Source organism: Heloderma suspectum, chromosome 3 (assembly GCF_057233095.1).
Source record: "Heloderma suspectum isolate Gila_16-S chromosome 3, 16-S_ref, whole genome shotgun sequence".
Lineage (NCBI taxonomy): Eukaryota > Metazoa > Chordata > Lepidosauria > Squamata > Helodermatidae > Heloderma > Heloderma suspectum.
In genome coordinates, this window is record NC_139460.1 from 195,192,157 (window position 1) to 195,204,700 (window position 12,544).

Sequence of the window (12,544 nt, forward strand, 5' to 3'; positions counted from 1 at the left end):
CTAACTGCTGAGTAACGCCACCACACACACACGCATACACTTGGTCCTCCCTTTGTTCCTCCCACCTAAGGGGTTAAGACAAAGCTTAAGCAGGGTTGCTATCTCTGCTGCTGCCTCTTTTTTACCCTTCTTAAACTTATTGATCCATGTCAGAGGCAGGGACAACTAAGAGGTGAGTAAGCTGTTACTGTAACATACCAATAACTTTTCAAAACGAGAAGCCCATATTCTTTTCCGTCTTAAAAATTCACGACCTGATTTCTTTGCTTCTTGAGCAATAGCAAGTGGAGCTGGGAGTCTCAGTTAGTTCTCTTATGCTGCAATCAGTAGGATGAGAAAATCAAATGCAACCTTGATTGGGACAGTGAAAGATTAGATTTAGGCTTAACATTAATTTTAATTAACTAAGGGTGCAATCCGATGCATGTTTAGACAGAGGAAAAGGCCTACAACTCCCAGCATTCCCCAGCCAGCCATGCTCACTGGGGAATGCTGGGAATTGTAGGCCTTTTCTCTGTCTAAACACACATAGGATTGCACCCTAAAATTACTTAACAGCAACGTTCTTCTAACGTAATATTCAACACTCAGCAACCGGGCTCCCAGTTATTTGTTTTCTCACACTTTGATTTGGAGTCCAAAGTGTCTTTTTATTCTGATATAACAGGAATATGCAGTAGCAGGAAGGGAAGACGGAAGATCCCCTGGTGCCAGGGACACAGTGCATTTTCCGTACTGTGGATGATAGGATGCAATGGCATGAAGAGAGCTCTTAGAAATGCACCCATGAAGAGGCAAATTCCCAAGAGATTTACCACCTTGCAATGTCATGGACCTCACCAAGTAACATTGTCATCAATGACACAGATGTGTCGGTCATTATTTGGGGAAACATTTCACTCTTAATTCCTGAAGTACAATGTTTGTATGGAAGTCGGCCTGGGTGGCAGAGAGAGTTTATTTGGGGGTTTCTGTGGCTTGCATGTTGTTTTCATAACTGAAATAAAGGAATCCAAAAGTATTCTTCTAGCAAACATTACTTTAATTATTAAGATAGTTCATAATTTCACAGCCAAAGTGCATAGTTCAAATTCAGTACAGTGGGAATTGTTATGACGCTGCCATATTAAATGGCCCCATTTGGGACTGGCTCCATGTAAAGCAGTGAGAATGGATATTTTATGAGAATGGATATTTGGAGAAATTCTCATAGGGTGGGTTTAGGGTTCTTGTGCTTACCTTACTTATGAGGTGGCTGAAGAGTGTGCATGGGTGTCCTGTCTGGCATCATACAATACTCTCTGTGGCAGCCTGTAGCCTCCTTGGTTTCCCGTACTTTAATTAAAGACATCATGAGGAAGACATCATGAGGCAATTCCTCCCATGGGGCTTTTTCAGTTCAGGAAGGGCAGGTGGCCTGGGAGAACTGCAGAGCAATGGAAAGATGTGTAATAGAGACAGAAAACACACACTGCACCCTCTGCCACCTCACAGAGATTAGGTAAACTCAAAAATACCACCAAAAGAAATTCAAAATTCTGCCTCAGAAAAGTGGAAGCCTCAACACAGTTGATGCTGTTGCCACTTACAGAAGCAGTACAAGAAACCAAAAATGCTGCTCCTGAAGGGTTCCCATAGCTGAATCCACATAATGTCAGGAGCACCTTGGCAACCTCTCTCAGTAGATTCCAATAGCCAACTCAAGACACAGAGGAAAGAATTTCTTTTCAAAGCTTTAATCCTTTTACAACTTAATGACTCTTTCAGATGCTAATCACCAGCGACTAAAGCAAGGAACAGCAGAGTGGCCTAAGCTTCAAGTAGGCAGTTGATCCCCATTTGAAAGAGAGTCACTTGAAGACCCAGAACTTATGGGCTAGGGAGAGATCCTCCCTCTTTCCCTTAGGTCCATGGGAGGCGGCCGTTGCTTGTGTGCCAAACGGGCGCTACGCCTCCTTTCCACGCCCTCCATCGCTTGTCGCTCTTTGCGTCTGCATCGAGCATCTAAGAAGCCCCACTCCCGCACTCCCTCACTACCAGGGTCACTATCTATCTCAGGAATGCTGGCAGGAGGAATCTCTGCCAGGTGCTGAGCCTGTGAGGGATGAGCTGGTCCCTCTCCCACGGATAGCTGTTCCTCCTCAGAATCCGAACTGCTCTGAGGCTCTCTGGGCGCAGTTTCCACCCTGACACATAAAATGTTAACACTCAAGTTGGTTATCATAGGGCTGTAGAGGAACCCATTAACTTATCGTATGTATATCCAGTCTTAACCTGTCAGCTCAGCAATTTCATAGAACAGATCTAATCACTTATAAGGTGGATTGATTTAACCCAGTGATATGGGTGGAAATATTTCAGTTTCATTAGTACCAATGCATATTGCAAATTAAATATTAGGCAAGTGTGGAAGTTTCCACATTGTAGATGCATTTATATGCAATATTTATACTGCTTCTCCTTTTTTTCTTAAATGTAAACAATGTAAGGGAAGTAAATGCTACCATCTTTCATAATATAACATTTCAATCACATTTAGTGTGCTTTCATTTCCCCCTCAAATATTTCAGGTCAAATACTTGTGGCAAGTTGGGACAAACAATTAAAATGGAGTAATTATTTTTTTGGCTTTTTTTTTTTTTACTAACTACAAGTAAAATAAATTTAAAGCAAGGCAATTTAAACCAGCGATTTAAATCGTTGCGGGAAAAATGACTGATAACATTTTTTTTTAAATCCATTGTTTGTGTAAGTCATATAGTTCCCGAAGATACATGTATATTAGTTGCTAAACCCAGGTGCACTGAGTGAACACACAATTTTTTTCCTGTTCTAAAAGTAGCTGCGGACTCCTTCCCTGCATTTGGGTCGGGGTTACAGCAGGGGACGGGGGAGGTTTGTTCCTTTCACCCTGCGTGGATGTCTTGAGACTTAGAATCATAGAATAGTAGGGTTGGAAGGGGCCTGCAAGGTCATCGAGTCCAACCCCCTGCTCAATGCCGGAATCCAAGTCAGAGCATCCCTGACAGATGGCTGCCCAGCCTCGTCTTGAATGCCTCCAGTGTGGGAGAGCCCACCACCTCCCTAGGCAATTGGTTCCATTGTCGTATTGCTCTAGCAGTCAGGAAGTTTTCCCTGATGTTCAGCCGGACTCTGGCTTCCTGTAACTTGAGCCCATTATTCCGTGTCCTGCACTCTGGGATGATCGAGAGGAGATCCTGGCCTTCCTCTCTGTCTCACCTTCCCATGCTATTAACAGGAAGTTTGCTTTTGAAAGAAAAATAGACCATGTAGCGAGTTGCTTGAACTCGTCTGTGCTTGTTTAGACAGAAACATTAGCGATTGACTGGGCATGTTTAGGCAGAAGGAAGTCCTACAACGCCCAGCAACGCCCAGCCACTCCGGGCTGGGCGAGATTTCCCCCTTCTTGGGCGAAACATCGCGCGGCCAAGGGTGGGCCGCTCTTGCTCCCACGGTGGGAAGATCATCGCAAGCCGCCTCTTCTTCCCGCCGGGGCTCCTGCGCATGTTACAGCCGCGCCACAACCAGCCAGGCGATGATGCCTCCGCCGCCGCCGCCGCTAACGATTTGCGTTGCCTGGCCGGTGGAGGGAGGAAGTAGTTACCCCTGCCCCGCCGAGACTGGAAACAACCCCGAGAGATGGAGAGGCGAGGCGAGAGCGCCCGCACGCGTAGTCTGCGCAGGGGCGGTCGGCGACCCGCTCCGTGGCAAACCCCCACTTTCTTGATGGACGTCAGAGTGGCGCCGTCCACTCCTCATAATGCAAACTGCGCGTGGGGTCCCGCGTAGCCACGCCCAGGGGGCGGGCGTGGAGCGCTCGCGCGTGCCGGTGCTTGAGCAGAAGGACGCGGAGATCTCAGCGATAGGTTCGGGAGTGGACATGGCGGAGGTTTCGCCTGCGCACGACTGGTCCCGGCGGCCTGGCCCTACCATCACCACCACTAGCAGCAGCAGCAGCTATTTCCGACGCATCAGGCCGTTCTGGATGGTGATGATCCTCGCCGGCATGGGTTGCTACGGCGTAAGCGAGCCCCCGGGCTTGGTGGGGAGCGGGGTGCAGCTCCCTTGAGGGGACAAAGAGAAACGTCGGTTGGGGCAGGACGGGACGCTTCCGCTGCGTTGGTCCCGATTTACCCAGTACCGAGTGGAGGCTGCTGGCTCCGATTTCAGCGGGGCTTTGAATCCTTTCTGAGTTTCGGTCAGAACCAGCCAGACCTCTAAAGGAGCTATCCAAGGCGCTGAACCTATTTTGGGGGGCTGGGTTCAGCGCCTTGGATAGCTCCTTTAGAGGTCTGGCTGGTTCTGACCGAAACTCAGAATGGATTCACAGCCCCAAAGTAATGGGAGCCACCAGCCTCCACTGCTGGTACCTGTCTCTGGAAATCGCCGTCCCTGCTCTACTGCTGGGTGGGTTTTCTATGAACTTGGTTTTAAAGCCTTTGGGCACAAGTCAGCCAAATGGGCACAACAGCCCCAAACAACCTTTTTTCATTCATCAGTATAATTTGAGGGGAGGGGTGTCAATTTCTTGCTGCTATTTTTAACAATTAAAGACGTTAACAGTTTGTTAACAATTTGGAGTCAGACTCGTGCTGATCTGCTGCAAATCACCAGGAATGTACCGGTAGAGCCTGATGTATCTTCTACCTATCTCTGTTCTAAAGAACACAGCAGCTGCGCAACTTCTTCGTCCTCTACTCCGTAAACTACCTATCACTTGCCTACTCTTGCCAAAAAACAGTTGGAGAGTCTTCTTGGCTTGAAGATGGACTTCACTATTACCTTTTCATAAGCTTGGTTAATGGCAGCTGCTTCCTGAACAAATTTGTAAACCTCATAGTCCTGCGATTTTAGGTGGATCTTGAGTTGTATTTTTAATGCAGAGGAACCTATGTGGTCCAGTGGATTAAACGGTGCTGCTGATAGGGAGTATCAGTATCCACAGACTCTCTGAGCCAAAACTAATTTTGCCTATGATGAACATTTGGCCTTCAGGGTTTCCTGATGGCTGCCAGTTTCTGAGTTGTGCTGCATTCTGCATTTTGTATTTCTAGAACCTAGCTAAAAATGGTATCTCCCACAAGAGTGTTGGCATGCTGGGTAGACCAGGGATGGGCAGAAAGTAGATTTCTAGATTTTTGGACTTCAACTCCCAGCATTCCTGATCATTGGCCATGCTGGCAGGTGCTTCTGGGAGTTGAAGTCCAAAACATCGGGAGACCTACCATCTGCTCAGCCCTTCTATAGACCATATCCTTACTTTTTTTTGGCTTCCTTTGTTGATACAGCATCCCCACATAAGAAACCCAGGAAAGGCATGTTTTGTTTATGTCCCTTAAGCTCATTTATTACAGGTGGAAATTTGGTTGTGAAATCTGAGCTTGAAAGATGATGGGTTATCTTGAGGCGTCTTAATACAATGGCTGCCTTTCACTCTCTCTCTCTCTCTCTCCCTTCTAGTGGGCAGTCCTCTCACCTTCAACAATCCCCTATGACTACCTGGGACCGTTAGGCACTTTAACAAAATATTTGGTGGAAAATCATAAAGCTCTCTTCCAGTTGGGGTAAGCTGAATTCAGAACCAGTGATGTTTTCCTTATTCAAACTCGTGTGTGTTTGCGTGTGTGTATATGTATATGTATATATAAGGGCCTTTGGGGAGTTCAGGATGTGAAAGCCAAATGTTTCAAATTGAGTGGCATGAATATTGGTTGCAGCCAGGCCTCTGGCAAATGATAATTTGGCATACGCTCGGCCAAATGTAGTACTTTGTCAGCAGCAGGAGTGAGGTCAGTGTGGGTAGAGGGATGCAGTGAAGTTTCTCGAGAGAAAAATATGATGAAGGTTCCTTCCTTTAAGGTTGGAGGTAGACTGCCCTTCCTTGTGTATCATAAAAACTGGGAAACCTTTGCCACACTAGCCTGGGCAGTCAGGAGCCCAATCAGGGTGGGGTTAGGGTTGGTGGTGGGGAGCATAATGATCTGATGACCTCCCGCACAGTACTTGTACAAAACCTTGTACATGTGTATGATGTCAGAATGCTCACTCCCCTGAGAAGAACTTCACTATAGCTTCTCCCCCTTGTGGTCTGCTCGAAAGTGCCTGTGCAGCACCCACTGAGACCACTGCAGGAGCCGATCATCTCATCATCCATAGCTTTGTTAAAACTCGACAGAATTAATAGTATATCTTTAAAGTGCTTCATATGGCTATTTCCAGGGTTGTGCATGTGCCAGGTTCTGTGGGAGTAGAGAAAATGCATGGAATATAGTATTGGCAGCAGAATTCAGGTGTTGTTGTTGTTAAGAAAAGAAGCAAGTTTCTAGCCCTTATGGCAGTAGAAATCTGCTTGACAGTGTTTGGACAGTGGCTAAATAAAATTTTCAGTGGTTGGAAGGCTGGCTTCAGTACTCTGGAAAGCTCCTTGTCCTCTCCCTGTGACAATAAAACCAGAATTATTCAAAATAATAGACACTGCCAAATAATGAAACAGAAAAAATCCATGCAAATGTGCTTAATTTATACAGGTCATTAAATTCAGTTTTCCTTGGTACGTACTTGCTTTTTGTTTCACAGTGTTGGGTTGTTCCCTTCTTCAGTAGGTAGAGCTATCAGTGGAAGGCCAAATTAGATGTTATGTGGAGTTCAGTGTTTGTTTGTTTATTTATTCATTTATTAGTTACATTTATATCCTGTCTTTTCTTCCAAGGAGCCCAAGGAAGTGTACGTGATCCTCTTCCACTCTAGTTTATCCTCACAACAAACCTGTGAGGTAGGTTAGGCTGAGAGTCAGTGACTGGCCCAAGTCACTCAGTGAGCCTAATGGCTGAGTGGGGACTTGAACCCAGTCCAGTGTTTTAACTACTACACCGCACTTCCCAGTCCAACGCTTTAACAACTGCACCACACACTACACCACACTTCCCTTCATGTTTCTTCTTTTTAGAAGAACAACACAAAAACAGTCCTGGCAAGCTGCTAGTCTGAGTAGAGAAAGGGTGATTGGGGACAGGCTGCTTACCCTTTCCCGTCTGGTCCTTTTCCAGTGCAGAATTCCTACCTGAGCTGTTTCGTGACCATGTTAAACAGTGTTTCCCCGCGCACCCATACTGCACTCAGGTGGGCACCTGGACGAGCTGGCTTTGGTTTTTAAAAACACTTTCCATTGTACTTCTAATGTAGAACTCCATGTAATGTAGACTTTGGCCTTTATTTTACTGTAAAGCATGTTCTGATTGAAGGAGCGGCAACCTCAGGGAGTGCTCTTATATAGAGCCAAAATAATGGATGGAGTTGGAAGCAGCTCTGTGCAGTTAATCTGGTCCTGCCTGGGATAGGTGCAGGTGCGGCTTAGTGTTAATATTATGGTGAAAGACAAAATGTTTCCTACTTAGCAGATTAAGGAATGGGTTTTTAATCAAGTCTGCAGTGGGCATCTATAACACAGAGGCAGCCCTGCTATGTGGCAAGTTAACATGGCAGGTCTTGGTTCCCGTGAAAAGCAGCAGAATGGGAAGTGCATGGATTTGAGTCCTATGCCACAATCTACTCTGAGGTTCTCTTGCACAGGTCCAGCTGAAATAAAGAGGTGCCACACAAGGGCATATTCATTAGCTGGTGGCTGGGAACATTTGTTTGGATTTTTCCCTCAGGCCCTAGAATGTTCTGGGCGAGACCTGAACTAACATCATCTAACTCAGTCCAATCCAAAACAGTGCTGTTTTCCTACTTGCAGGTATTTGATTGTCTGGATGATTCATATAGGGGAAGCATTTTATGCTGTCAAGCTATGCAAGTAAGCCATTTTTATTATTTCTTTGGCCTGTCTTCTATCCCCACTTCCTCCTAAATTTCAAAAACAGCCAGTGAAGTGGTGAACCTGTGTCTGGGCTGACATTAGATCTTTCGGTGTGTATAACTGTTCTTTGTGTGTGTTTGTATTTGTTTGTGGGGGAAACATTCCCTCATGCCATCTAAAGAGATACAGAACTGATACACAGTTCTCTTGTTTGTGAGAACTAGGCCTGAATTAAGTTCTGTCAAGGACAGACTTTGGAGCTGTTATTGGACTTGCCATTCTTTCAGAACTAACAGATGATAACATAAATGTCCAAACACATTCTACAGAGAAATACAAATTAAAGGGGCATGGGAAGGTAAGTTGTAAGCAAGCACAATTTATGACATTGTGCAATATGATTACTGATGAGGGGGCATGTCTGTTATGGCATCAGCCTTAGCTTCCAGTTTCCAGGCTTTGTGGAGCTTAAGCCAACATGACAGAGCCTTAACTCTGGTCTTAAACAGGCAGGTTTTTTATCATTGAATAAATGGCAGCTATTTACCTAGGAATAATGTGTGGTGGTGAGTTCCACTTACTGGAAAAAATGGGATGGATTCTCCCCGCCCCCCCGCCCCCCATGTTCCCTCTAGAGGTGAAGACAGAATCCCTCTTGCAGTGAAATAATATTTTGGGAGGGGACAAACTGGGATTGGAGGATGCACGCCATTCTGCCCATCTTTTAAGCACCGTTTCCACCAAAAAGTTCCTTTTTCTGCATGGGGTCCGAAAGAATGGGGGCAGGGAGGCTGTGCCCACAGGCTACATGTCTTCCAAGCTCAGTAACCTCCCTCCCTTTAGACACTAGAATATTCCCTACAGCATAAGGGTGTGTAAAACCCTCATAAGTATGCTCAGCTAACTTGGGGGATGGAGGTTTGGGGAGAAAAGGGTGTAGATTCATTTGCTCAATGTTCTTCTCCAGGTGTAAGTTATTCCCATGCATGCAGCACACCCACTTTTCACATGTAAATGGTGTCTGATGCAAGTGATTAGGGCTGGTTCTGCCTCTGCCAGATTTCATGGAGTATTTCTTCACTTGAAGAAATAGGCAGTCCAATGTGTACTTATTTGGGAGTAAGCCCCATTCAGCAGAGTGTGATTTGCTTCCAAGTAACCATGGATAGGATCTGGATATAAGTTAACATTTTCCCAAACCCCAGAGACAGACCTGAAGGTCTGATTCACACTTTACCATACCTACCAATTATTCTTATATGTTAAAAGTCTTGTGAATTCTAGAGTTCTGCAGTGCTATACAGAGATTGTGATAGACTGGGCTGTTTTAATGAAGGGGCAGTAGCAATTCTAATGACTACTTTTGTGGGCTTCCATCATGCTGTTGCCTTGACCCTCCGGGTGCACGCTCCACAGTGCCCACACTTTGTGGCAGAATTACTGTGGGTTCTTCCAGACCAGACTTTTATTGTGCAGTCGCACTGCCTAATTCACAGAATGTTACAGTGTGGACACCAAGTGACCTCTTGAAGTAGATTGTGAAGATAATGGGTGTGTTCACCACATATCTTAGAGAATCTGCACAAATGAACAGCACCAGTAGGGGATTGTGTAGATTGTCCAGGTTGATGTTGGGGAACCTGCAAACCATCAAGAAGGTATTTTACTATTGCCCCCTCATCATGCATGTTCTCCACTTCAGGACTTGCACATTCATTGATCAGTATATGTAACACATCATCCAACATGACAGTGTGGAGGCTATGCATACTGACCAGACAATAGCTTGGATTCTAAGGTAAGTTAACTTAAGGAAGTTCATGGGAACAAAGTTTCCCATTTCCCCCGACCCAAGCCTCTCTGGAGGGTCAGGGGCCCTCCTGAACAATGTCGGATAAGGTGTGGGGAGCTGCTGGGGGTGGGGAGAATCAACCAAAATTGGATGAACATCTGCCTGATTTTGGACAATTCCCTCCCTCCCCTAGTAATCCCCATCCCATCCTGTCTATACAGGTCCAGGATCTGTCTGTCTGTTAGTACAGAGGAGTAAGTTGAACATAGGTCAGGGAGCTCTAAGTCCCCAGGTATATAAACTTGGATCCAAAAACCCTGTTTGGGGGCTTTCTGTAACTGGCATGTGGGTTGCCAATACCTTTCCTCCATCCAGTCTATAACCTTTCATGAGGCACTGCATGCCGCTCCAGAAAGTCCTCTAGGCTACCTCTACTCATGAGCAAGCAGGAGTATGAATGCCAGCCTTATTTCACAATCCACCCTTCTCCAAAGAGCTTTGGGCGGCATGCACATCTCTCTTAATCTAGATTTCTGTTTGTTGTTACATAAATGTAATGTTCATTTGTCTGTTTCTTCACTGCAGGACCAAAGGCATCACAGACAGTTCAACTCAGCTTCGGTGGTTTGTTCAAACATTTTTGTATGGAATAGCTTCGCTTCATTTTCTTTTGAGTTACCAACCGCAGAGGAAACACCAGTGAAGGGTTCAACCAGGAAGACAAGTGCAAACACAGCTTTTTGGTGTTGTTTTCAGTCTGAGATTGATTCTGCCCCTAAATATTTAGGTATTTGAATTACAGAACATTCATTCATTCTGGCAAAAAAATCATTGTCTTCTAGATGTCTCCTTTGGTTTTGTAACTATGGATGAAGTGAGGAAACTAACATATGAAATAATTCTTAGAGTTGATAATGGGAAGTAGAGCTTTTATAATTAGATCAGGGAAGTACACTCCATTTTAAATAGTTGAAACCAAATGGCAGCACCCACAGCTAACTGTGAAAAGGCCTGTTTATGGAGGTAGACTAAAGAGTACAAAAGCTCATCCCTAGAACTTTAAATGGGCCTGGTAATAGAATGGATCTCTCATTTGTAGCCTAGCAGCAGCCACAGTCTCCCTTCGTCAACTCTAGCAGTAGCCCCATTCATAAGCTGGGCTGTGTACATTGAAAGTATACAGTCAGATTGTTCCTGGACGTCGGCCCTGGGCTCAACTTGCATGGCCTGTTACTTAGAAGTAAGTTCCACTAAGTTTAATGGGATTTCTCCCAAAAAAATGTAGCTAGTATTGCTTCTGTAATATCTTGCAATCTTCCTTCTTAAATCACCTCCACCCCCGGCTTATTTTGGATCTTCCAACAGATTCTGTTCTAACAGTTTATTGGTGTTGTGTTAACAGCCCAAGCCTGCATATACTGCAAAGCACTTTGTCACTGTGGAGTTATAATCTTGCACTAAACTTCAGGCAAATCAGGGGTGCTTCTTGTAGTACAAAGGTAAACAGAACATTCTGTTTTGGGGCAGCATAAAAATGCCATAAGAGAGGGAAGCCAGTGACAAAAGACAACCTCAGTAGAGACCACTTGTTTGCCATTTCAAGCAGTGCCTTGATAATCTTCACCATAGACTGCTTTGTCACAGAGACAGGAGGCTTGCTAGCCATGGAGGAAGTAGTTACAGTGCCTAGAAAGTTGTGCACTCTTCTCTCTTCCCCCTTCCCATTACCACTGTTATCTCCCCCACTTCTTCTTTTGCACAGCTGCCCCATTCCCAGTCTCCATGACCCACCTACCTTCCATTCCCCTAGTCTCTGCAGCAGCAACAAAAGTCAACTAAGAAAATAGGATGTCATCCACCCTTCCCATCTGCCCACAACAGATTAGCTTCAAGTGGATGGATTGCCATTTGGCAGCAGCCTTTAATCTACCTGTTATGTAGTTTTGTTAGGCTGATCCTGACATTAAAACTCTAGAGAGGCTTCCCACTCGTGCAAGAGCAGGGGCAGTGTGAGGCTGTGAAGAAAGGGCCCAAGCTTGGAGCCTGAGTGACACCCCCACCCTGAACTTCCCAGCCTCTTGCATCAGTGTAAGGCACTTACACTGCAACAAATAGCACTGTTGGCCTCGCTGTTTCAGGAGACAGGACCAGTGATTCTGCACCTGTGCAGTCCAGGGTGAGTCCACAAGCTCCAGGACGAAGCAGAAGTGACAGAATGTACAAATACTCTCTGCCATATTGCCTTTTGGTTGGGCTGTTATTCTTTTGTTGAATTCTATTGACACAATATATGCAAGGTTTCCAAAATTCTTATCTGTTTCTCATCCTGAATACATCTGGAACTATTTTCGGCAGCTCCTAAGAACACTGCTCCTCAGTGTTTTTATATGAACATCTTGTCAACTTCTGAAAATAATGCATATTGCCTTGTGCTTTTTGTATTCCTCCTCAATGCATTCTTCCTTCTCAACTGTTGCTTGGATGTTTAAAGATAACTTTTGCTGTTCTCTCAACTGTTAAAAGCAAGCAGGGGGAGGTTTTGTATTTTCTATTTAGTGGGTTTATGAGAAAAAGAATATTAAAACTAGGTTGCTTAATGTTGCCTTTTGACTGGATACTTTTGAGGGCCTATTTTACTGCCAGCCTTAAATGAAAGTATATGTATATATAAGATGGGGGAGGGCTGGTTTCATGTCTTAAAGCAGGGGTGTCAAACCTAAGATGTGGGCCCCCTTAGGCATTCCTAATGCAGATGGGGTTTCTATTGTCTGTCCCATTCCAGACAATGTTAAGTTAAACTAACTTTAGGCCTTATTAGGTGGAAGGGCGTGACTCAGTAATAGCTGTTGTTGTGTGCTATAGCACCAGCTTCCTTTTCCTTTCTCCCATTACCCTCCGAATTAGCACTATGAATCTCAAAAGGTGTGATGAGG

General features: G+C 45.2%; 1 protein-coding gene across 6 annotated transcripts; it reads left to right on the plus strand.

The window, feature by feature from the left end:
• Positions 1–3,655: 3,655 nt before the first annotated feature.
• On the plus strand, positions 3,656–12,225 carry TMEM254 (transmembrane protein 254). Of its 6 annotated transcripts, none has more exons than XR_014789323.1 (5): positions 3,767–4,042; positions 5,482–5,585; positions 7,757–7,816; positions 9,522–9,617; positions 10,197–12,212. XR_014789323.1 is itself a non-coding variant. In XM_084845247.1 (4 exons), the coding sequence occupies exons 1-4, from the start codon at positions 3,782–3,784 to the stop codon at positions 10,312–10,314; spliced, it is 510 nt and encodes a 169-aa protein (XP_084701373.1). In that variant the 5' UTR covers positions 3,656–3,781; the 3' UTR covers positions 10,315–12,213. The 6 variants fall into 6 exon arrangements, 4 of the variants coding, with proteins under 4 accessions (XP_084701373.1, XP_084701374.1, XP_084701375.1 ...); XR_014789324.1 differs by having other exon boundaries at positions 3,767–4,009; positions 10,197–12,211; XM_084845247.1 differs by lacking the exon at positions 9,522–9,617 and having other exon boundaries at positions 3,656–4,009; positions 10,197–12,213.
• The last annotated feature ends 319 nt before the right edge of the window (positions 12,226–12,544 follow it).